Source organism: Ornithorhynchus anatinus, chromosome 13, assembly GCF_004115215.2.
Source record: "Ornithorhynchus anatinus isolate Pmale09 chromosome 13, mOrnAna1.pri.v4, whole genome shotgun sequence".
NCBI classification, from domain to species: domain Eukaryota; kingdom Metazoa; phylum Chordata; class Mammalia; order Monotremata; family Ornithorhynchidae; genus Ornithorhynchus; species Ornithorhynchus anatinus.
Genome location: NC_041740.1, coordinates 8,402,292 through 8,428,629, shown reverse-complemented (window position 1 = coordinate 8,428,629; position 26,338 = coordinate 8,402,292). Strand labels below are relative to the sequence as shown.

The window sequence follows — 26,338 nt, the reverse complement described above, 5'->3', positions numbered from 1 at the left end:
GAAGCAAAATTCTGAAACAATTTTTTGGACTCTGGAACAAAAACCGCTGTGTCTGAGAATAGCAATCATCGGGGTGATTCTCTAGAGGAGGAGGAGGAGAAGAAAGAGGAGAGGAGGAATGCGTCTTTCATCTTTTCTGCGACAGGTGCGTTTGTGTTCCGCATGCCAGTGCTCCTGCTGACCACTTTATGGAGCCAGTAGGATGTGTTCCAGCAGCAGTGGTACATGGCTTCCTCTTCACAGTTGTAGCACTAGGGAACACAGACAATTGGGGATTACCTTAGTTTGCCTTTGCACTCAGCGGCGCGGCCCACGCATCTCCTAGGGCTTGCAGAGTTCGTCCGGGGCTGCGGTCGGGAGGGAAAATCACATTTCTGCTTGGAATGCCCACCTGAGTCTTAACAGTCCGGAGTCCGGGGTTCCAAACTGAACCGGGACAACTCGGGTAGTTCCCAGATCTATGAGTCCCAGGCTGGGGGCTGGGCCCCTCCAGAACAGGCTGAATCACTGCCCACCACTGGTAGTTGTGTGGGCTACAGTGGCCAGCTCCCTTATCTGCATCATCCAAGTGCTAAGACCGGGCACACTTTATGTCACATGTTTTCCAGCTCTATGTTTATACGCTGAAACATATTCCAGACAACTGTTAAGCCTGTTTGTTGAGGGATCTTTTATGCTTGCTTAGAGGCTCTGAATTTCATTTCACTAGGGGCGGCGCTGAATTCCATACCCGAAAGAACCCGGCAGTGTTCTCTTTCAAAATCACCTTTCTCTTATAGCGCTTAAGTCCCATTTCCTAACTTCCCTTGCTGCTGCGTTAAGTTTACACTACCTGTCTTACATCTATAGAAGTTAAGCTTTTTCTTTATATCTGTTTATGGGATTGACTTCTTCCTTTATCTCATTTAGGCAGGTGCAAATAGAGGGGGAGGTCTGGCCATCAGAGATGGCAGCATGACCCATTGGACGCAGCCCAGACCTGGAAACATAGATTCTAGTCCCGGCTCGGCTGCTTGCCCACTGGGTGACTGAGGGCAGGTTGCTTAACTTCCCTGTGCCTCAATCTCAATCTGTAAATTGGGAATTAAATCAAATACCTGTCATCTGTTCTTTCTCTCCCTTCCACTGTGAGCCCCATGTGGCACAGAGGCTGTGTTTGACTTGATTATCTTATATTTACCCCCCTGTTGAATACAGTGCTTGGCATATAGTAAGTGCCTAGCAAACATTATTGTCATTACAAACACAATATAAAGTTGCTGATAAAGATAGCAATATGCCAGCCAAGGGATGCCAATAATTATTTTGCAGGACAAGGATATTTTATCCAGTGATGGCACTGCTCTTAAAAAAAGGATGTAGAAAAGCAAGATAGAGATAACTGATCTTGAGAGGAACAAAACTGTTTAAAGTTCTGGGAAAGGTTGTACATTAGCTGTCTTCCAGCTCATGCAGAGCTTTTAAGGGGAGGAAATGGGCTCGGGTTAAAGCTGAGATTTTAATCAGGGCTAGAAAAAGAATGCTTGATTTTCAGGGTAATAAAGAATTGGAATGGGGGTGGATTTTTCATCCCTGATTTTTCTTTGAGAGGAGAGAAATGTGGAGGACCATCCAGCCCTGCATGCATCCTCCCCAGTGCTTAGAACAGTGCTTGGCACATAGTAAGTGCTTAAATACCGTAATTTTTTTTCACCTGCCTTTCAAATTCTCTCAACTCACAATGATTTTACCTGCTGTTTAGGGATTTCCCCCTTCGTTAACAATAACGGAGGTATGTTAAGTGCTGGGGTAGATACAAGATACTCGGGTTCCAGGTGGAGCTCAGAGTTTAAATAGGAGGGAGAATAGGCAATGAATCCCCATTTTGCAGATGAGGAAACTGAGGCACAGAAAAGTTAAATCATTTGCCCATGGTCACTCAGCAGGTAAGTGGAGGAACTGGGATGAAAACCCAGGTCCTTTATCCCCTAGACCATGCTGCTTTAGAAATGAAGCTGATGAAGAATTACTGAAAATAATATCACCTCTTAAATTTGCCCTGCTTTTACTTCTGAGGTAAAAGATTTCTCTACATCACACCTGTAAGCCAAGAGTAACTTTAAATTTGCTAGGTGCCAGGACTATTCTCATTCTTTTTAGCATTCTGAAGTAACTAAACATGTTCAATTTGAGCAAATAAATTCACACAAAAAATTAGAAATCGAGATAAAAAGAGTTAAGGAGTTTGAAACGAGTTTGAACTCAAGGTACCCACTGCAAGTATAACCATGAAAATATATTCTTTACATAAGAAAACATTATCATCCATCCAGGTATCTATGGGCTCACAACCTAAACTTAACCACTTTAAACATGAAATGTAAATACCCAATAATGAGAGCTCTTTAAAGGAGGATGTGGCAGGACTTTCTGATTCATTTTCCAGGATTAAATAAGGCCCATGAGGGACACCAGAGCCTCGACTGTAGGTTTCACAGCAATCCAGGAGACTTGAAAAAATGTAATTTTAATATGAGCTCCAATACGGGGGAAACCCTTGCATAAAATAAAAACACTTTTCAGAACTGAATCTCCTCCCATACCAAGGATAAGTGTGCAGAAAATGTACCGATTCAAAACAAAACAAATCATATTTACCCACTGCTTCTTCTTAGTCTGGGAAATCAGTTGCTTGTGCTGGGCCGCTAGCTTCCTAATTTCTTCTACAAATTCTTCTTTACACTTTTCCTTTACCTGCTTACATTTTTTGTCCATCTCTCCCTGCATGTTGGCCACAGCTTTATTTACAGCCTGCCTTTTTCTTCCTCCATCTCTGTACGCAGCTGGGATGAAATAACAAAGTCGAAAACAGGTCAGTTTGCACGACGTACGCAATCATCCCTGCCTGCCTCCACAGAAGTGTAGGAAACCATTTCGACACATTTATTTCCAGCTAACGTGGGGAGCCCAGTCTCAGATTTTTCACAAAGGTGCAGACCTAAAGCACTCTGCGAGTGCCATAACCATCAGGAGATAAATACAACAAAAGGGAGCAGTTGGATTATATTTCTAGTTGAAAAGCCTGTTGCAGAGGTACGGGTTTCAAAACACCACAGGAAATGCTGCTCAGTCACTAAGCAACATTTACCCCAAATAGTGAGACTTCAAAGGCCATCATTACCTTCTCCAGTGCTTCTCTCACAACGCGTTCGGTCTCCCGTTTGTGATCAGACTTCATTCTGTCTTTGAAGTCATTGAAGACTTTGGTGTATTTGTCATGGCACATGTTCTGACATACTCGTCGTTGGAGGTCTGGGTGCTCCGATTGCAGCATTCTTGGAGAAGAGGCACTTAACTTCTTAGTCTGGGTTGATACGGAAACCTTTTCAATTGGCTGAGGCATTGTGGGGATTTCCTGGCTGGAACTTACAGCTTCAGTTTCAGGCTCTGGCTCCTAGAAGGCCAAAGACACTCTCATTACCACTGATAACCGACAAACGAAAGGTCGCAGTCATTGCGGGTACATAAGAATCTAGAAATCAGACACAAGAGATCATTTGGGAAAACAACTCTAGACAGACTAGGCAAATAAGCAGGGAATCGCTCACCAAACTGGTTTCTTTTCGGATGAATGCTTTTGGAATGAATATTTTGAAAGCTAGAGCGTTTAAAACAGAATCATTCCAATTCATTTCTGCTATTTATGTGGACTAAAAATTGTGAATTCACAAAGTTGCCGAAGGATACTTTTCAGTAAGAGGTAGCAGGGCGGTGCTTAAAATTTGTCATCTTATGGCTTATAAACCGAACGATAGAGAACATGAGAGTATTTTTCACAGGTTCCAAACCCTGGGCCTTTTTAAATAACATTAGTTCTGGTCTTCATTTTATCAGTGCTGACGAAACTGAAATGACTTTGTGAGAAAAGCTGCATCATTTTAATTCATTCATTCATTCAGTTGTATTTACTGAGCGCTTATTGTGTGCACAGCATGGTACTAAGCACTTGGAAAGTACAATCCAGCAAAGTTCTCTAAACCAGAAAAAGTTCATTCTTAACTCCAACAGGGACTTGCACTACCAAAATCTATTTCTTTTTAGTGAATAGAATGCGTACACGATAATATCAGAGTTCACAAGGATGCATAAAACCAGATTGATCGTACTATTATACGTGGGCACAGACCACCCACGGATACCCAAGAGAAAACCGTTTGGACCACACCCCTAAAACAGTAATTTCTTCTGAGGCTACCACCTAGACAACGTGAGGTCGCGGCAACTTACTTCCTTTTTGGGCTCCACACTTTGATTCCGACGTCCTTTCTTTGCTCTGGGTTCCTGAGTGACCTTCAGCTGTGGGCATTATACAAATGAGAGCAAATTATTCCAAGTCCTGGTGAAATGATCTTTATCAACTGCAAGTATAAAGAATGAGCCTGAGCCTACAGGTGAAAAGGAGTAAATTGCTCACTTTTTTCCATGCGCCACTTAGGGAATGGCCTATCCTGGTGCATGGAATGAATAGCCACGTGGTCTAACGAGTTAATGCACCTCCATAAAGTGAGCAATTTACTTCCTTCTCACCGGTAGGATCAGGCTCGATGTGCTTTTCACACAGCTTTTTAGAGTAAGCCGCTTTATGATTGGGAAGCCAGATTCTATCTGTTCAGGTAAGGAGTGTGCAATCAAATAGCCTCACCTATTTGCAACAACAGATGGGAAACACAAGAAACTCACCTGCTCATTGCTGTAGAGGAGATGCTGGACTCTGCCTCCTCCTCACCCGGTCTTCATTCTTAGATTTCCAAAATCTTCCTTCCCGAAGGAAGCGCTGGTGCAATTCCAGCTCATCACAGGCCTTTTTCCATCCCATACTGCGCTTCACATGCAACCGATGGATATTCACTGTGATATCTTGGATATTTTCAGAAGGAATCCATGCCCTGTTTAAAAAAAAATTCAATCCGGTCAGGAAAGGAAACAAATTCACTTGCGGAAGTCAGCTGGGAGTGGGGAGGGGGAACATGGTGGGAAGCAGTCTCCCACAGAGGCCTCGGTCTCGTGTCCCTTCCGATTCCAGGGGTATCTAACCACTTTGTTGAGCGGCCAAGTTTAATCTCAACCTGTTCCTTCTCCCAGCTCTCCAGTTGGCTGCAAATCTTTGAAAACTGTGAGTCAACATAGCGTTTCCAAAGCACAGGCTGCTCTGCTACATTCCGAAGAGTGGTAAGATCAAACGACACTTGCTAGGGGTACTGTTCCCATCAAGTCCGACTCACACACAGCACAGGTATCCGTTCGACAAAAACGCCTCTCTGAGCAACTCGGATCAGAGATCTATCTGCTTAGCGACTTGGTGCCTGAGACCGAAAGAACTAATTAGACTACACTTATGGTGGATTGAGGCTCCAGCAAGATTTCTAAATGTATTTGGAACCACTTAGAAATTTTGATTTACTACTTCTAACATTTTTAAGAAATAATCACCTAAGCAATTAGGTCTCTGACCATATAAGTATAGAAGTATCCACTAAAAGCAACACTCCAAGAAGCAACATGCTGAGTTTCCAGCCGCAAGAAGACAGGATGTTATCTACAGAAAACTGAACTCTACAGAAAGTCCAGTGAAGAAGGACTTCCGCCTGTTTAAATGATGCCTAATTCCTTTCTGAATTTCAAAAATGTTTAGTCACATAAGTTCACTGACTTGAGTGGTTTTGCTCACAGGAAAAAGCTGACTTCGATATGAGGGGAGGTCTCATTTTCTGGAATGTCATCATCTTAGAGTCCAAACCCTTTCCCAAGTTTATGTTAAGGGTATGGTCTCGTCAAGGAGAAAACAGGGAAAATGAGGAAGAATTTCAGTCGCATGACATGGGAAGCATCAAAGCAGCAGCAGAGGTTGCTGAGCCCAGCTGAAGAGTTTGTTTCCTGCAGCCACGGCCTGGGATGTCTCAGGGAGGGCTTAATAGAGGCAGAAAATTGAACGTGACAAAGGTTGATGCCTGAGGGTAAACAGTGCAGAATGTATAAAGCGTTTTAAAAGCTAAAAATCAAAAAGTATTTTAAATCCCCAAATGGAATGAACAAAAAAATTCCAGGTGTGTAAATGTGTCAGAGAAAGCATATTCTGCCTGACATTCAGTGCCAATGGAATCGAGTCGGCGGGCACGCCCAGCTGTCTCTAGTGAGGTGGTGCAACAGAGTCAGCCACAGATCCGGTCCAGAGTCCCCAGCATTGCTTGCGGTCAACGAACATCCTTTTGGAAAGTTTACACTATTTTTTTTGACTGGTAAATTCCAGAAACAAGTGGAGGGATGGGATTTTAGACTTTTGTCCACTGGGAGTCACGTTTACTATCTACGAAAGTCCAGAAAAGCATACAAAAGGTGGCGGGAAGGGAACTGTAGTTGTGACATAATATACAGAACTACAAACACTTAGGAAACCACTAATCACTTAGTAATTTTGAAAACGTGATTCAAAATATTTGGGAATCTTCTTGTGAGTTTCTAAACATGACCTCAGTTCATCAGTTTCTTCCCCCAAATGAAAGATGATAATAAATGAGTAACTACATTGATGTTCCAGGTGGGTAGAGCTCTCCCCAAGGGCAAACTGTCTCAGAAGAGAGGGCCATTGGTTTCCATGAAAAGATTAGCCGCTTGGAAAGGTACAGAAGTCAGATCTAAATGAGCATATAATAAGTACTTCATCCCATTAAACTATGCCATCGCTTTAAGTAACGTCATAACTCTGACTTAGATGTCTCGGCAAGGTATAATTTGGCTGCTATTATTATGCAGTAGTTTAACCTGTAAAATTGTTTTGAAGTCTGAGAAGTACCTCACAGAAATGCCAGAAAATGGGAAGACTCTACCCCAGTCTTTCGCGTCCTCTGACTGACAAATACTCAAATACGAGCTACAGTTTTATGTCTGTGACATCTTACATAAAGGCTTCAAATACTGGAGAGTTACAGGCTGGCCAGATATTTCATTTAAAAATTTTCCTGCACGTACTTAAATTGGGGGGAAAAAAACAAATAAAAATCCCTAAGCCAAGTCATATCATGGATCATATGCATTAAAACTGCCATGAACATTAAAAGGATTTACATGATTTTAAACTATGACTGATTCTATTATGAAATCAAATTTCTAGACCAATGTATTTATTCACACTGCATATCTACCCAACCATTCTTGCAAGAAACCTGAATTTAGAACTAACTTTGCTTCAAAGTGGTAGAATTATTAAACATACTTTAACAGATGCCAAGTTCACACCAAAAGACAGACTTTTGGTTATTCACCCCAAGTTGATTATGTCATGTTTAATCCTAGACATTCTGAAACCACTTTGAGAACACATATGCACTTATGACAGTTTGAGATATCAGATAAAATTTATAACCTTCTTTAAGTAAGACTGTTTCTTCAAAGGCACATTTATGGACGGTCGCATACGGGGTTAATAAATTACCTCTGGTGATGGTGGCCAAAGAAACGAACATCAACCTGATTGTCCTCTTTCTGCATGACTTTAGCTGGCCAAAACCCAAAGCCTTTCATTTTGGCCCAAACCAGCTCATGATTAGGTATCTGGAAAGAAAGGATAGTTTCTTTTAATTTCCTCTTTGAAGGACTAAATGCAAACATACCTTAAATATTTCCACAATTCACTGAGCCACTAGGTAGTTAAAAATACAGCTGATTGTATGCTAAATCTTTTTTTTTTGGTTTTTTTTTTAGGTCTGATAAACTATGAAAACTATTCTTCAACTATGTATTTTGACTATTCCAGTTGTAAACATTTTTATGTCTGTCTCCCCTGCCTTAAAATGGAAGATGCATATGGGCAAGGTATTTCACTTATTTATTCTGTAGTTCCCATGTGTTGAACAGAGCACCTTGCACCAAAAAGAGAGGATTGTTCAAACACTATTAACTATCTAAACTGAATATAGCTTGCAAAAATAAATAATAAGCCATCAAATTCATTCAAGAGCTGAGAATTTCATTCTTACTATGTTTTCAATTATTTAAAATTATACCAATGAAGTGGTTAAATTATTCACATTTTGGGTCTAAATCTTATATACACTCCCCTTTGTTACAGAAGCTTGGAATAAGTGCACTTCAGAACAACGTGAAATTAACTCTTGAGATCAGGATTATCCATGCTTCAGGGGTGTAGCTTTTTATTTAGAAACTCAAAGAAAAAATAAAGTTTTAGAGACATACGCAAGGATAGCAGAACCAGTTGTCAGGACGGGCATTTGACAAATAAAAACAATTTTTGCAAAGCTGCAGTTCATCCAGCTGAAAAATAGAAACAAATAAATCCAAGACATTTACATCACAACATTAGTACAGTATGAGTCTATGATGAGCTTCGCTACATTTTCTCATAACAAAAGAGTGCATTTCATGACAGATTGTACAAGTATTAGAAACAACCACCACAATTTAAAAATACTTCAGACAACAGAAATACTCTCTGTGTTTTCAGCTCTGTTTTAACTTGACCAATTAATATAGTAATTTAATAAATTAAATCACTTAAAAACATTTTGGTCATTTTTTTAAATTTGCAAATGAAAAATTTCACTTTTAATTTTTCATTTCTTAGAACTAATTGTTTTTCCACCCAAACTGATACTTACATGAGGCCGGGATAATATATATACACACACACGTGTGTGTGTGAGTGTGAGTGGTGTGGGCATACGGGGGTAAACTTCAGATATTTAAATATTTGCTTATACAACAGGGATATACGAAAAAAGAGAAAGTACTATGGTGGAAGTAAATATTCTACAAAATTGTTTTACTGTGAAGCTTACAAGAAAAAAGAATATTTCAAATAATAAGGCACCGTCGCAAAATGACATACTTTGGCTTGCAGCAAACTAACCAAGTTCTGTATTGAATGCTAATATTACCTCATGGCATGTGTCTTTGTAAAGCATTCTGGCTATATCAGCTTGCTCACTGTCCGCTGTAATCAAAGAACATTTCCCATTACCAACAAAATGGCAATCTGCTAACCAAAAAATCAAACTGTTGCTTTGGGATAAATAATAATATGTGATTTACAAAACTTAATTTACAAAGATAAACAAATGTGTTTCACTGCAGACCAAAATTACATATTTTAAGTTCAGTGGAAGGACCAAAAAGAGCAAAGGAGAATGGCTGTTGACATTCAGAACATTCACTCTCTAGTATCAGCCTCCCACCTCTTCCCTCAAACAATTTCAAGTCACTTATTTAGACATTAATCAAAGTTCAAAAAAATCTCAATACAAAGCAGACCCTCAAAACTCTTGCCAATCATAACCTGCTCAGCTCCCAGGGGACTATAAAATGGCCTTTGACAAATAGCTCCCAAGGCCTGCTGTTACCAGCTTCAGTCATCCCTTGACCAATGGTGTGAATCAGGCCGACATACAAAACCCTAAAAATTAATTTCAGTAATGCATGCTTAATCCTGAAGACTATGGAAGGGATAGTTCTCTTCTACAATAAATCAAGTTTTAAAAATAACTCCACCTCCGTAGAAAATCACTGTATTGTGAAGAAGCAGTTGAGCATCAGCTTTGAATTCCTCGTAACTTCTGTACTTTCCTTCATTCACTTTCTGCACAAAGCAAAAATGAAGTGTAAAAACAGGGCTAGTGAAATAATTTGTATTATACCAACTGATTCCTACTTCTGATTGTGAGTATGGCACAGGAGGGTTAACTCCTGTCATATTATTCAGCAGCAAACAAATAGCATTAAGCCAAGATGGGCCTGGAAACAGAATTATTGTTTTGCTTTCCTGCACCACCATTAGATGGGTGCTATGAAAATAGCACCATTGATGTATTTACTTAACAATCTGTTCTTTTCGTCAAAACTTAATATCAGTGACTAAATTAGGCTTCTTGTGGAACGGGAACACGTCACTTTGATATTCTGTAGTAGTGGTGTGGTGATAGTAGTAATAATAATAATAATAATGATAGTAATAATATATTTGTTGAGTGCTTACCAGGTTCCAAGCACCATTCTAAGTGCTGGAGTAGATACAATTCACTCAACTCGGACATGGGTTTCACAGTCTCAAGATGGGGGAAAAGGATACTTAAACCCCATTTGGTTGTCAAGTGACTGAGAACCAAAGAAATTAAGTAACTTGCCCAAGGTCAGAGAGCAGGCAAGTAGCAGAGCCGGGATTAGAACCCAGGTCCTCTGATTCCCAGGCCCAAGCTCCTTTCACTAGGCCATGCTACTTCACTTCCTAGGCGTCTAGTACCCAGCACCCCCACCAAGTGAGTGCTCACTAAATGTTCCTGCTACTGAATTCAGCCCATTTCCCACCTTTTAGCACCATCTTCTACCATCATGGAAGCCATAATTTCAAACTACATTAATTTAAACTGGTGCATAACGCATTCCAATCATACACACTGTTGCTGAGCTGTGTAAGATTAATTTTGTCCACTGAATTCAAACAGGTTCCTTCTACACCCACTCCACTTGTGACTGGCTCGATGAAGTAAGAAATATCTGTCACTATTAAGTGAAGCTTATTATGGCAGGCAAAAGAAACCCAGACTCTAATGCAGAACTCTACTGGAATTTGAAAACAGAGATGATAATTCTATTTGAGGAAAAAGATCAATACTTTACCTCTTGAATGGTAGGGACATCGACAGCTGAGTGTACAAGCCTTCTGTACATTGGATGTTTATTGTCCTTTCCCTTTTTGTTTAGATCTATGGCCTGCAAAGATTGTTAAAGAATCACCAAAGCAGGACTAACATAAGGGAAGAAACCATCAGCACAGGAAAACCAAAATGATTTGCTGGAAACATACATTAGAATACATACACACTTACGTGAGATTCTCTGGGGTTATATAACAGATAAGCTGTTTTGATTTGCGGGGAGAGGGGTAGGAAGACTTTTTTTTTTTACCTAGATCTGAGTACTATGAATGATGAAACACACTTGAATCGGTCAAATTCTCAGTAAGCCATGAGTGTCTTAATTTTAGGGAGGTATATGGCAAATCTGAAGCAGAAGATGACATTTTCAAAGGATGAAAACAAAAGAGAGACAGCTACAATTCTGAGAGCTGCTCAGTGCAAGATGCAACAAAACAGGTTACTGATTTTCACACATTTTAACACCTTCCGTGTTATCAGTTCCCACTCAACTGATAATATCTTTCAAGATGAAACAAAGATGATGGAACTCTGAAAGTAGGACTCACCCGCTCCTTCATGCGGGACACAATGAATCGTAGATATGTGCTCATCTCCTGTTTGCTTGTGTTTTTCTTCTTAATGCTCTGTTAAGAAAAATATCCTGAGTTGTAAAACTTATTTCATATAATCACACAATTCTCTTTGCATTACACATTAGCATCTAAAAAGAGCCAATATTAAAATATTAGTAAGCAAAACTTTTAAACATGATACACAAATGCTAAATGAGGAAAGTTGTACAAACCAAGGTGAGATGGGAGATGTGAGAAACAAACTGAACAAGGAAGACTTGAGAATTATGTATATTATTTCTCTTCCAACACTCACACGAAATAAAAAAAAAATTTACAGAAAATAACTTGTAGGAATGATGCAATGGATAAATAATTCTAGTGAATGGCTTAAAGTTAAAACATCTATCTTATGGTGAGAACAAAAGTATAAGACATTAAGGACAAGGGAATGTCTGGCCCCTCTGAGTTAAGTAGAAGAAATTTATATAAAATACTGTGGTTAAATTAATCCCATATTAGAGAGCTTCTCACACTAAAAAATTTCAATTCAGGTAACTGGATTGAATAGTTTAGAGGCAATGAAATGTAACCTCCCTTCAGGGAAATAAAAAAGACAAGATTTCAACTTTCTCTCTGACGACTAGCCAAATCCCAAATCAAACTTTCTCCATTTGATTCAAAACTAATAGTTAATACCTAACAAAGCATCTGCAGAGTAAATTCACATTTAAAGTGTCCAAATCTAGAAAATACCATAATCTCTATCACTCCCACAAATATAAAAAAAATATATCCATGCAAAATTAGGTTCAGATTTTAATTAAAACTCAAAAGGACTGGGACCTGGGCAGGATCATATGAAAACAAGTTACCTTTCTTATTTGGGAAAGGAATTGTAAAGGCATTTTCTCCCTACTATTTCAACTATTGGAAGTGTTTCACCTTCCTCACTAATGATGAATGCAACAAAATGCTATATATTTTGTCTGGTCGTAGCTTAGATCCTTTAGTAACTTTACATAAGATCAAGTGCTTAAAAATATTGAAATGTAAGTAGAGGTAAACACAGCAACTGTGGTTTTTAACAGGTACCCAAGTAGGGCAAAGGGGTGTGTGTATGTGTGTGGGTGTTGTAAGAGTGAGAAAGAAAGAAAAAGAGACAGACAGACACATTCCTAATAAGATGCCTCACTAACTGAGCAAAATGAATTGGGGTAAAAGAAACAGATCGATCTGCAGGCCGGAAAAAGAGGTATTTGGGCATTTCACCCTGGGACCTAAAAAGACCTTATCTAGGAGAGTTTTCCTGAGGCCGAAACTCTGGACAAAAGTGGCTATCTCTGCAGTGAGAGGAAACTGGAAGGAAAGCAAGCTGACCTGCCGAGGGCCACCCTTAAGGGAAGGTCTCACAAACCATGCAGGACGTGCAGACAACTTTAGAAGCTCAAAAGCGATCAGTCCTCCTGGCATGTGCAGAGAGATAGCAGGGGTTGAGTGAAGAGGCCTGAAGATGGTCGATATTCTTTAGCATGATCCCCAGATGCCAAAACGTGACTGGCAGGGAAGAGAGTACAAGTGGCACTACGCAAACCATCATTACTCTACTGGATTCCTTCACGCAAGTTGCCAGTCCCGAAATCTCGTGACTGAGGCTCATCCGTTGTTCCCTGGGCTGGTCAGTAATATCTGCTAATGGGCAAAACAGATTTTATCCAAACCCTGATTCAAAAGGTGAGTTTCTGAAAAAATTTTGGACATCTTCGGGGCCAGGAGTAGGTGGGATCACATATCTCTTAAGTATAATATCAGATGACAATTTAGGACTAGCCCTGGGCTCCTGGGCTCTGTCAGGGAAAGCGGTAAATAATCCATCAATGGTATTTACTGAGCGCTTACTATGTGCAAAACACTGTACAAAGAGCTTGGGAGAGTACAGTAACAGAGTTGGTAGACAAATTCCCAGCCTATAAGGAGTTTACATTCTAGAGGGGGAGATAGACTGAGGAGGACTGGTGTCTGGATTATTCCTGGAGAAGCATCATCGCCTAGAGGAAAGAGTCAGAGGACCTAGATTCTCATCCCGGCTTTGCTAATTGCTTGCTGTGTGACCTTGGGCAAGTCACACTTCTCTGTGCCTTAATTTCATCAACTGTAAAATGGGGATTCAATACCCATCCTCCCTTGTACTCAGACTGTGAGTCCTTTCACTGTGGGGGACAGTGGCCAACTTGATTAACTTGTATCTACCCCAGGGCTTAGAACAGTGCTTGAGTCATAATAAGCGCTTAATAAATGTCATTATCATTTTAATGCTCACATCAAATTGAAATCAAACACCACGTGTACACGACCAGTGAAGATTAATTTTAAAATGTCCTGAAAACCTCCTTAGTATTCAAGTCTAATTCAAATTTTATCCTTACCCAACAGGGATAGCTTAATCACACTTGCGTGCAGACATTTTAGGCAATATGTAAACTGACTTGGAGCCGAGGTTGTGGTCTTGAATATACATTTTAAGTTGTCTGGTGAGACAGTCCTCCAGACTACTATTAACTTCAGACTGGTTAACTTCGGTCTTTTCCTTTAGGCCCACCTATCCCTCACCCTCTCTTTCTCTGTTGCTCTACTCCTAACAATAGGCACAAGTAAGTCTCTCTGGTCTTTAAAATGAGCCCAGAATTTACTTAATAAAAATCTAGAATGAGGTTCTGTAATATAGTTTTACCTTTTTTTTTGTCTCATTACATTTTGTGGTTTTGCACTGTGAAGATAACAAAGGCCGGTGCATATTAAAAATGATTGCTGAAAATAAGGATACATTTTTATCTCTCCAGATTGATTAAATTAATTCCTGCTGAGCTTGACCAGTGTACCGGGATCAAGTGTTAAAGAATCTAAAACATCAGATTATAAATTGTTACTATAAGATTCCAAACAAGCCATTTTAAGTAAGAAAAAGTGTATTATAATGGCCCAAATTGAAATCCATTAGCATTCAACGAAATTCTCTTTCATTCAATTTACAATTTTCAACCCTCTCCACCTGACATTATCTTATATGCATCATCTACCAAAAATATCATAGAAATAATGAGAGCATTTTTTCATGCTTTGGTAGTTACAGGAAGCTTAGCAGGGTACATGAATATGAAATATGGTTTGCAGTTTTATATCTCAGACTACATAAAAATTAAAAGTTGTGTTCAATAACCCCACCACCTATGCTGCTGATTAATGATATAAGCACTAATAAGAAGTGGTTCAGGTATTTATCTAACTTACACAATATTTTATTTTTATATAATTACTACTTTCACTTCCATGACATTTGTTGGCTTCATTTTAATCTCTAAAAACATCACCCAATACAAAATATGTATTTCTACTTATTTCTATGTAATTTAAAAAACTTTTGTCCATAAATAGTTATAAAATATTTTTAAAACCCCAAGGCTTCCCCCTTTCACTTTTGAATCTAACCATGAGTTAGGCTTCCTTTGCCTTAGTGGCATATGGAAGATCAAACTGTTCACTTTGAGAATGTGAGCACGGACCACTTAAAGCTCTTCCTTTCATAGAGGAACTCTACTACTACATTTCTCCCTTGAGAGACATTAGAGAAATAGCTCATTAAAATTCAACATATTCACAGTGAAATTTGGTGACAATCACCAAACTGCAGGTGGACGGCACTCACTCCTACTGAATACTTCTCTACCTTTGGGGGGCCCACACAGCTTCAGCTGGCTGGCCACATTTTCATTTTCTCGCCAGTCCTCCTGCAGAGAGCCACTGGACAGGGTCTTACCCAAGACTGGCAACGTGCCTCGTGGCCCTGCTGGCAACTGCAGGTTGGGGAAGGGCAAGAACCCAGCTTGCTCAGCTGGCCACTGCCATAGCTCCCCGACCGTGGAGCGGGGTGGGCTACCCTTCAGGGGTATCGGGCCCTAGAATGCCCTCTGCGAAAGCCCGGGCCTTCCGCGACACTTCACAGAGCTTGAATGAAAGATCCAGAAAGGTAAGTAGTGGATCTATTTATCACACCCTTATAATTTCCCATTCCAAGAAAACAAGAGTAATGATCGTTTAGAGGAATTTTTACTGATGAAAAACTTAATTGCTCCGGTAATAATAAGGCACATTACAAAAGATGCACCATTTGGCTCTTTCCTATGCTCGGTCAATGTTTAGTTACCCCTATGGACCAAGAAGACTACGCAGTGAACAGAGAGCAAAGAGCAGGCAGTCCTGCCTGCTGTTTACTCTTAGTGCAACCTGAAGCCATTTAATCTCTGAGGTTTTCAGTTTTTCATTCGTCCAAATGGGGGCCGTACAAAAAGAATATTGTGTGACTAGACTAGTACCTAGAAGGACTTTTGAAAAATCCAAAATATATTATAAATGCTGCCTGTATTCGTCACAGCTTACTCCACACTTGATTTTTAAATACCAAGTTTCTTGCAAACTATCTGTCATGCCTTAATATGACATCTAACAGTACAGTGCTCTGCACACAGTAAGCACTCAGGGAATACCACCGATTGACTGACTGACCTAGAGGGATTAAAGCGCAAACCGCTGTAGCTGTTGAGTCTTTCACAAGATAGACAACATGAGTATTTATAAGACTACCGGGAAGGAAGACAGACTCCACTGCCCTGGGATCAGAGAAACAGTGTGCTGCAATAATGATTGTCAAGAGAAACAAAAACCATCATCATTAAAGACTCTACGCAATTCTGTTCGATTCATTAAATCCTCTATCGGGGATCAAAAATACTGGCAGTAAAGAGACTACGGTCTCTCACAGTCACCAGCGCTCCTTCACTGGGCCCAGGTGGTCCAGGCAGTCAAGACAGAGAAAGGCCAAGGAGGGTGTTGGGAGGAGGAAGGGGAACACTTCGCTCACGTCGCCATTCCCCGGACTGGAAGAGTCACTCAGGGCACCGGGGTTTGACTCGGCCACTACCGATCCCTCATGTAGCCGTCATCAGAGATGAAAGATGACGGTGCCCATCAGTGCACCGACCGATCCCATGTGTCACAAGGGGTAGCAGTCACCTCGGGAAGTTCTTGGAGCGACCGCTGCTGCTTCCGTATCACCTAGATCGGGGTGGAGAGGCCGCAGAGAAGCTGTGGACCTTGAATGTTTTACGTCACCCACCAAATAACTAACGGTAGCTAAATATCTGCCGCTGAGAAAATCACCTGAATGCGGCCGGTCAATTCCTAAGCCTCTTTTTGGTACGTTAAAATAAAATTCCAGTCTGGGGCCGAAATAATCTTAACAGTCATAATCTGGTGCCCATGTAAAATTAAGGTAAGAGGTTCAAAGCAATGCAAATATTTGTCAAGGGCTATGCCAGTGAGTTGTGAAATTCCCAGATGTGGTTATAAAAACTGACAGAAATTGTTTGAAATCAAGAAAAATCCTAGGCATGGTTTCTTAAAACATCTCCCAAGCAGTAGGGTTTGCAAAATAAAGCTGCTCAGGATGACTGAACATGCACAACTGACAAGTGGATGACAAATAAGTCAAAGTCTCAGTGACCTTGGCAGCACAAGAGGGCCAACCTTTACATAAGAATGAACTGTTCTGAAATGAAATGCCCAGTACTGCATATTAGTGTCAAACAGACATTCTCTTCAGCTTAGACAGTCCCATCTTCCCCCCAGACAACCTCTTCCTAAACACAGCATTTGGTCAATATTGCATAAACCATTTGTAATCTTTTAACATCCAAAATACCTTCCTAATATATTCTAAGTTTGAAAGAACCACTATAAAATGGATTTTATAGTTTAAAACTACAAATGTCAGATGAAATTCCTTGGCAACGGCAACAGAGGGAGCTCTTCCTGAGGAAAATTGAGAGTTCCCTGATTTGCTCTCAGAGTTCATTTTTGGTGCTCTCACAGAGTTCATTTCAGAGAAGAAGGTACTTTGTTCTCCAAGTAGCTCAGCATCCGGTTCAGTTACTCATATTCAGGGCACATGCAACAGTTTGAAAGTGGGGGAAATTCTGAAAGACACAATACAGCTCCGAAGATGCTCGGATTTTCGTGGTTATCTCCCCTCCTTTCATGATATGATTTCTTGAGTTTATCATCATCCTCATTTTAATCACTGCATAAACAGGCACATATCCACCCTAGAACTGAACATTACTAAGGATTCCACATCGGCAGCATAGCAACGCTCCACTTTTTTTCCCCAGAAAGGGGGAAAGCAAGAGTGAATTACCTGCCATAAAATGGATCCCAGGGACTGTCAAAACGTATTCAATTCCGGAGTCCTTCCACTGCCAATCGCAGCACTCAGGAAACATGCTATAATCGAGTTGAATGTAAATCTGTCTAGACTGGGTGTGCCTGCACAGCAGGCTGCAATTTGTAGTCGGTGGTGTTCACCCTGACTTTTGATCAAAGGGCAGCCACAAGGTGAAAAAGAACAAAATGCTATCCTGATACAAATCACAGTCCTGAAAGTCAATAGGGTCCACCCTACAGGCAGGCCTGGGGAGAGAATAGCTGACTTCCTCTACAAGGGATTGGGGCAAGAAGACCTTCAATTTGAACATCAGGTTAAATCCTGATTTTTCCAAAGAACTATCCAAAGCTATCGGCGAATTACCGGGGGATTTGTTACTAGTATTTTTGGTCTCAATTCAACGGTGGTTTGAGGGCGTGCAGGCGGAGGCACTGTTCTGTGAGATCCTGTCTGTTAGGAGGCCTCTGGCTTAGCTGATAGGGTGACTGTAGTTCTCCATTTCCCTCATCTCAAGGCCAACCTACCTGGACAAAAGCTACCGCCTTGGGGCAGTGGGACGGGGTTGGAAAGGACTGACATGTTCTCACACAATCGGAGGTGACGACAGCTGGGTTTCTGGGACAGGTGCTGAAAAGACTTAGCCGAATGTTACTCTAAAATCAACAGTCTTGTTGACATCATACTATAGCCACCACCCCCATTACTACCCCCCCGCAGCTCCCCACTGTTGGTCTGACATTTAAAGTTAAGTTTATCCTGTGCCGATTCAGATCAATAGAGGGATTTTCTACTAGAAAATGTATTTCAAAAATACGTCTGGCCCCATGCAGCTACCTCCTCTGAGAGGAAAGGAAAATGCAAGAGGAAGCAGCAGCATAAGAATGAACATCTCAGATGGACAGATGGACATGAGCTGCATGTTTCTGGGCCCCAGTGAATGAAGTGTGAAGCCCTAAATCTGTCTGGACAGAAAGGAGAATAGCAATTACAGAGAGTGAACAAAATGAGGAATTTGGATGCCAATTCTAATCGAAGGACTTTCTTCTTTTTCTTCAAAAGTAACCGCTGAATGCCGCCCACGGAAATCAGGGATATGAGAAGCCTTGACTGAAATTTTAACTGATAATTAAATCTCAGGATTGCAATTCTCTATATTTTAAACAAAATTTCTGAAAGGTAAATCAACACTAACAGAGCTGTAGACTGAAAAGGGTACAACAAAAACTGATTTTCTTGGTCAAAATTTCCTGGCAATTATTAATTACACAGACAACCTGAACAAAAGCCTGCTTTGTTAACCCCTTCTATACCAAGTATCTAAATTCTGCAAGAGATGACTGAGTAATTCGTACCTGTGACTTCAACTGAGACAACTAGGCCAGGTCCTTTTAAAGGAACATAATTGGGCAAATACATAATGGATGACCATAAAAATGTAATGTAGGGGTAGAGATGTGATCATAGAAACTAAAAGAATGTTATATCCTCTCCTTTTCCAGTTCTTTTTACCTCTGCTTCCCCTCCCCTAACTCAATGACTAGCTTTCCCCAACTCAAATGATTCGAAATTGTAGAACCTGCTCAGCTCAAGTGCCGGTCTTTATCAGGATAGCAGTCAGAACAAAAAACTGGAAAAACACGTTTGTCTATTCAAGGAAACCACCTTAAAAGACAACTCAACACTCCCTTGCTCAAAGAATGCAAACAGTACCTATACGTGAACTATATGTGTTCCATTTTGCCAATGCTTTCTGAATACATATCGAGACTGGTGTCGCATAAAAACAAGCTGGCATTTAGACATTTGCTGCATTCACGGATTCCACCTTCCACATTAAATATTATTTTCCTCACAAGTCTAAATGTTTCAATGGGAACCGGACACTACAGTCGAGGGACGCAATTAGCTGCCAAGGAATAACGCCCTCTATACGGCATTTTGACTAAAACAGTATGGAGATAACCACTTTTATGGCAAAGGAAGAACAAACAAACATGCATATGTGCATGAATGAAAGAAAGATGAACATGAACTTAAAATATATACGCAAAAGATGTTTACAAGCTGCATGCAGGGGTAAGACACTGTTCAAGGTAGTAAAAGATTTACAATCAAAACAGTATAGTTCAGATAAGTAAATATGTTCATTGTTTTGTTACTCGGTTTCTCGGTAAATTTGACCTGATATATGGGAATCACACATTACATACACACAGAACAGAATGTATTTTTTAAAAGAAAAGGAAGTGAAAGCTACATAGTTTACCTACCTGCCTATTCCATTTGATCTTTACCAAAATAAATAATCCCAAGCCACCCTCCCTCACTTTCCAAAGGAGAATATCAAAATCAACAAATGCAGGTTCTAACCCACAAAAAAGGGCAACAGTTAATAAACATAAAAAGGGAAAAATGCAAATAAAAGATAAAGAATTCTATTCTTTATACCATGTGCCCTTGCTGAAATTATTTTGTATATCACCCAAAACAGACAAATTGGTAGCACAGTGTTCCTTGCAGTCCAAGGTTAATATTGGACTCATTGTTAAGTGGCCATACCAAGAGGAGACCGATTTATGTTAAGGATCACTGCTTCAATTTGAATCAAATTTCCTATGGTCCTCAAGGACAGTATCCTAGAATATATTCAGTATACAGACTCTCTGTGCATTTATCATTGTTTCAAAAGGCAACACATTATTACTTCATCCGTTAACCTGGCCAGGCCGTCTGGGATAGCTTATTGAGACTATTATTAATTAATTTCAACCCTCTAACCAGCACATTAAAGCTCATAGGTACTCACCCTGCAAACTGGGCACTGCCAGTGACTACTGCTGTCTCTAAGCCTGAACTCATCAGACAAACACTTGGAATGATACACACGAAAACACAGGTCACATATCAACACCTCTCCAGGCAAATGGCATTCAAAACAATACCAGTCATGATTTTCTGTTTCCCAGTCCTACAAAAAATACAAAATAATTGGGTATGACAGTCTGTCAAGATCTGCAGCAACTAAGAACAAAATATAGAAACGTCTTAAAGTCCATCAGAAGTTAGACATTTTAAACATTTGAAGACATTTACTATACCTCATTTGTATAAAACAAGAGTGAAAATCAAAGGCATCTAAGGGCATCAATGATTTTAAAAATTTGGTCCTAAACAGCACTGATGTTTGAATTTTTTTTTTGAGGTGGCTCACTAGCACAAACCAGTGCAGATATGTGTCCCAAGTTATCAAATGAAGGCCCCCCCTCCCGCCTCCAAATGTTTGACCAGTTCTAATACTGCTTATGAAACTTATTATCCACTTTACTAAGAAGCAGGTTGCTGGAACTACTAAAAAAGACCCCCAAACCCTCTGTTTTCTTGTTATTGTATCACATCAAACCTTTGTTGCTTAAAAGAGTATCTAGCACATTATGGATTCCCAAAGCAATACATTTGAATCAGTGATAATTGATCATTTGTGCTCCTTCCCTTTCTCTTCTGCAAATATCGTGCTATTTAGTCTTAAAAATAATTTATTTCAAGCATTGGATAAGTTACTTGCTTTCAGTATTTGAAGGCTGAATTTAAAGATTAAATAAATGTTTAAACCTACTGATTTAACTGTGTGGCCCAAATGTATCACCACAAAACTGATAAAGAAAGAGACAGGTTCATTTTCTGGGCTGGTGCTTTATGTACTGATTCCTGGATTACTGACCAGAAGGAAATTATATCAGTCCGTAGATACACAATATTTATTTTGTTTTTCTTGTTTGTATTTGAACTTCTAATATCGCTTAAAAAAATAAGCAGGAATATGTGCTTTTAAATTTAGGGTTTTGGTTTTTTTTTTACCGCCCGCCCCCCCCCCCAAAAAAAACAAAAATACCCATTCCCCACAATCCTGTATTAGCTAGCAGTGACCTTTCACCCCAGGTTTAGCCAAAACACGGTGACTTCCAGAAGGGCTCGACCATCACTTTACTCTTCATTAGCCCCCATTAATTGTACTCTCCCTCCAAAGCTGATTGCCTCCCTGATCACAGCACCTAAACTCCAGGAATCAGCTACAGTCTTGGTGCACTGTTTAAGTACTCATTGTCTTTTCTTCACCCTAAAGTTCACTCGGATCACTGTGGTTACATACCTAAGCCACACCACCTCTTCTAGAACCAAGGAACTCAGTAATTCATCAGTCAAGTTGCCCATACCAAGAAGGAAATCCTGAATCCGATGTACAGGTAATGTAGATTGTAAATGTTGGACCTGACACAGTGTTTGATATGGAATGTCTCAGTGGTTTATATTAAGACATTATGTTTACCTCCCGAATTAATACATCAATTTATGTCCATCTGAACATCATTTTCCAAAAACTACATTCTCTACAATTTATTCTAATAACAGATGTCGTTTTATTTGCTGCAGTTTTGTGTTAGTAATTACTTATAAATTGAATTATAATACAGCTAATTTGATTACCTATTTTCATTTAACTGATTTTCCAACTTGGGAACAAAGTATGCAACCTCAAAATTCTTTGAGTGTAAACTGAAAGGACTTTAGTGGCCTACCCTTGGCTCAACTTCAGAGCGCTGTCACCCTTGTGCATTTTTTCCTTCATCTCAAATATAATGGTCAAAAATTGCAATCAACAGAACACAGACCAGTTAAGAGAGAAAAAGAGAGAGAGAGAGAAAGAGACAGACAGACAATTTTGGAGAATAATTTTTCCCCTTAATAAAACGAAGGTAACGGCTGTCACATCTATTGGGGGGGGGGGGTGATTAGCGACAGATCCAGCTTTTCACGATAACAACAAAAATGAAAGCGTGCTCTTCCAAATGTGCCATCTGAGTCATGTTCAGACACACAGATGCCAGGTTTCATATAGGTGGACGTAAATACACATTTGGATACATCAGGGATTAAACCACATTTCTCTTTCGACTTTTAAGATGACAGTCTTAAGCACCTCCAGTGAGAGTCCCCAAAGGAAGTATAAACATTTTTACTTCTAAATAAAGCTGGATTCTTCATAAAGGAAATACATTTCTCAATCCGAATTTTAACAGACAAGTCCATGTACGTGCAGAGGTGTACATGTGCACGCCCGGCGTAGATCTCACATAATAAAAAAGGACCTTACGAGAGGTTCTGTTACCTTCGGCGGGGAAATGGGAGCCCATAACTCGTCTCGCAGGAGAGGGGAGTGATTTAAACGACAAACATCTGGACGCCAAGGACTGCAGGAAAAAAAGCTGGAAAACGGCCCACGTGCAAACACGGCTAAGCCTGCACTTTCCGAGAGGTCCACCAGATGTCGCCAGTCCCCCCCACTACCTGGTGAAAAGGAAGTGGCTGAAGGGCAAGGCGTGTGACTGCCCAATTCCAGTTTCCAGAAACAACAACTTCAAAACCAAACCAAACAAAAAGGACCAATTCAGAACACAGGCTGACTGAAAAACGGGGCAGGCATGTGGATGGAGAGGGTGCGATTTCACACAAAAATTATATTTAGACAAAAAAGCATATTTAGAGTAAGTAGTCTGAGCTATCCTACTGCAGAGAGGAACGTAATAGAAAATAACAGACTTCAAATAAAACCACGTATTTCAAAAGTTGTTCACCTTGTTTTTGGTTGTTGTCCGGGAGAAAGGCTGCATACTGTAGGCCTTTCAAAATAAAAAAAAATATCTTGGTCTCTATACTGTAACTTGGCTTGATATCAGGATATATACAGGGAGACAAGGAATCCAACATGGAGGAGACAAAATATTTCTTCTACTGTCTGTCGATATACATTTTCTACCACAAATTTAGCTAGCTCTTTGCTAATATTCTGTTTTATTTTACGGTGCTCATGCACTGTGATACAATTCATTAATGGAAAAATAAACAGCAACATGCAAACTCAAGTGTAAACGGCAATCGATAAGAGAGGGTTCAAAGTGTTCGTACTACAGCACCATGTAAACCAAATCATCACTGGGGGGAAAAAATCCTTTCCCAGAATCAGTGCGGTGTGGGGTTGGGAGGGAGACGGATGAAGTCTAGAAGTCTACTGTGGTATCAGAGAAATACTTATGAGTAGATTATGCCATCATAAATGAAAAGAGTAAACTTAGCTAGCAACACTCATGTACATCCTTTGACATCATAAATGGGTTCAATCTAGGATAGTGAGAGGGTCAATTTGAGCTAGTTTCCGTAAAAGTATGGGATTATAGAATACTATTTTTGGTAGGAGAATATTAATCCGCTGCACAAGAAGATAATGAGGAATTTTCCTTAGCAGCACTTTGCCTAAATGTATCAGTTCATCACCCTAATTCCTTCCTGTTTTCCATCTCTTGTAGTTTTGCCACAGTTGATTATTTAAAGTGGCAGCTATCTTGGATGCAAAACTGCATGGATCACACAATAGAAAGAAAGGCCTTAATTTTATCAGGCAATTCATTGACTTTTCTTAAGAGACAGGTGCATACTGAAATAGCAAATGGCCCCAATATAGCATTTTTCACATGGCCATGTGATACCCAATTAGTTCTAAAATATGGTGCTGTATATTGGCTTTTCCATAGAAAAAATCATTAATACACAAATTCAGACTAAGAATATCAGAATATCAATAATCTCCTTTTTCTATCACATTTCAAATGTTCTCTCCTCAGAATCAGCAAGTGTAACAGCGGGAGTGAGAGAAAAGAATGAAGGGGAGAAAGAGAAGAGAGAGGAGAGAGCGAAAAGTTACAAAAGTGGGAGAGTGGAAAGAGTGTGACAGGAGGAGTTGAGGAGAGAGAAAATATCCCAAAAAACTCCCTGGGAAAATCCGATCTTTATAACACAAACCTAAATGAATAAGGCAGGATTTTATGACCCCAAAATCATTCTGCAATAAAAAACCAAAGTTCTTTACCAATCAAGATGCTTAATGCTTAAAGAAAATGGTCATTATAAAGGTGAATGTATATGATTCAAAATGCTTTAAATACTAATGAATAAAGATTGTATTCATTGTAACTGAAATAAAAATTGTGAATTTTGAAGGACAGTACGTGGTTCAATACATAATTTGCGTAAACAGATATGTGAAATGCATGCTGAAAATAGTGCTCAAAATTAACTGTATCCTGTAGCAATGGTTGAACCTTTAGGCCACTTAATTCATTCAATCGTATTTCATATATTTGTGAATTAATATACAGAATTGAGCCAATTTAAATGGCAACAAAGCTCCAGGACACAATAAAAAGAAAAGCAAATTCACACAAATGAAAGGTGTACTATTTTTCTATGATTACTGCTATACTACACTATATCTATGCAATTGTAGGAGGAAAGAAATAAAGAAAACCTTCCTTTTTCAAACTGATTTTTTTCTAACAGAATAAAGGAGGCCTTTTTATACCATGACCTTTTATTGTGCCAGTTTTATGGATATGGCTCATTAACTCATCCAAATTTTCAACTCTGAATAAAGTTCATAAAGATAATAAATTGTACCTGCCTCTAAAGTTAATTTTCATCAACATGTATGGGGCAAAACACCATTTATTTTTAGCCAAAAACCCAAAGTAATCTTCCTGTAGTACAAATGCTTCCCCTTGAAATTGAGTGCAACTCAGGGTACTGTTTTTCAGTATGGGTTTAGTAAACTACAAAATGTGACTTTTGTTAAGGAAAGGGAGACATTCCTACAGCAGAAACATCAAGTGGCAAAGACTTAAGTTTTCTACCTGATTCCGAATGTGATCTGTTGTCCTTGCGGGTGAAAAAAATTAGAAATTCTACTTACCAGTTAATAGAAAATACATTTGAAAGAGTTGATATGAACCCCCAAAAGACTAAAACCCAACTTACAGTTTCCAAGTTTCATTTGGTTGAAATGCATAGACAAACTGCTAAAAAGGTTTGTTTTTTGTTTTTTCCATAGAGAGAGAGCACTTATTTCCAGTCTGCATTATTTTTTCAGTGAAGGAAGAAACAAGAGAACCTAGATTGGCAGGTAAACCAAGGACAAAGATCAAAAATTGCAATTTGGCTCACCTCAAAATCCTAATAAAAATGCATGTTCTAATCTCCATTTTTACCTCAACACAATCCCTGAATAGGCTACAGTCAGAGGTGTAAGCAGGGCTGGGGAAAAGCTGGTCACATATAGGGCCTCTCATTTCTTTGGCCAGCAAAGGGAAACACTCTCTACTTCAGTTTCTAAAGACATTCAGTCTGGGAAAATACAACCACCAGAGTAGTCCAGCATCGGCTGTGACTCCGACTGATGAGACGAAAAACTAGAAAAACTTTTTACAAATCTAAAGAAAGAAGTTTATCTAAATGAAAGAAAAAAACAGAAAAAGATCCTCTCTGAAATTACAAAGACAGTCACCAGAACAAATTGAGTATTATAAGCACTGCTGATGGTGGAACATTCAACACAAAGCTGAGGAGGAAATAGGACGGAGGTGGAGAGTGGGAAGGGGAAAAAGAAGACTCCTTAAGGGCAGGGGCTGACTTCTACTTCTCTGTCATGTTTCCAAGCATTTAACATAGTGCTCTGTATGAACTGGGGGTTCCACAAATGGTGCTGTGATTGCTGAGAGCTTTGCTACTGTTCTGTCCACAGAGCAGCAGCTGAGGCAGGTTGCCTTCTTCCACAAGAAGAAAATGCAACATGTCTTTGGACTCAGGTATTTTTAAAAGCAACATCAGAGCTGTAGGGCCAAATTTGGACTGCCAATATAAATTACAAGTTATCCTTACACACGATTTATAAAAAAGGCTACTAAAAAATTGCCTCAATT

The 26,338-nt window shown here is 39.7% G+C and overlaps 1 protein-coding gene across 1 annotated transcript in view; it reads right to left on the bottom strand.

The window, feature by feature from the left end:
- Nucleotides 1–81: 81 nt before the first annotated feature.
- The window catches only part of LOC100074163 (zinc finger MYND domain-containing protein 11), a 70,562-nt gene continuing 44,305 nt past the window's right edge, over nt 82–26,338 (bottom strand). Inside the window, 15 exon segments of the mRNA XM_029078123.2 lie at nt 82–180; nt 183–251; nt 2,638–2,801; nt 2,804–2,822; nt 3,161–3,433; nt 4,267–4,335; nt 4,716–4,768; nt 4,771–4,925; nt 7,469–7,587; nt 8,230–8,307; nt 8,931–8,986; nt 9,541–9,628; nt 10,666–10,758; nt 11,252–11,329; nt 20,341–20,502. Of these exon segments, the coding sequence (XP_028933956.1) occupies nt 82–180; nt 183–251; nt 2,638–2,801; nt 2,804–2,822; nt 3,161–3,433; nt 4,267–4,335; nt 4,716–4,768; nt 4,771–4,925; nt 7,469–7,587; nt 8,230–8,307; nt 8,931–8,986; nt 9,541–9,628; nt 10,666–10,758; nt 11,252–11,329; nt 20,341–20,502 (1,575 nt within the window).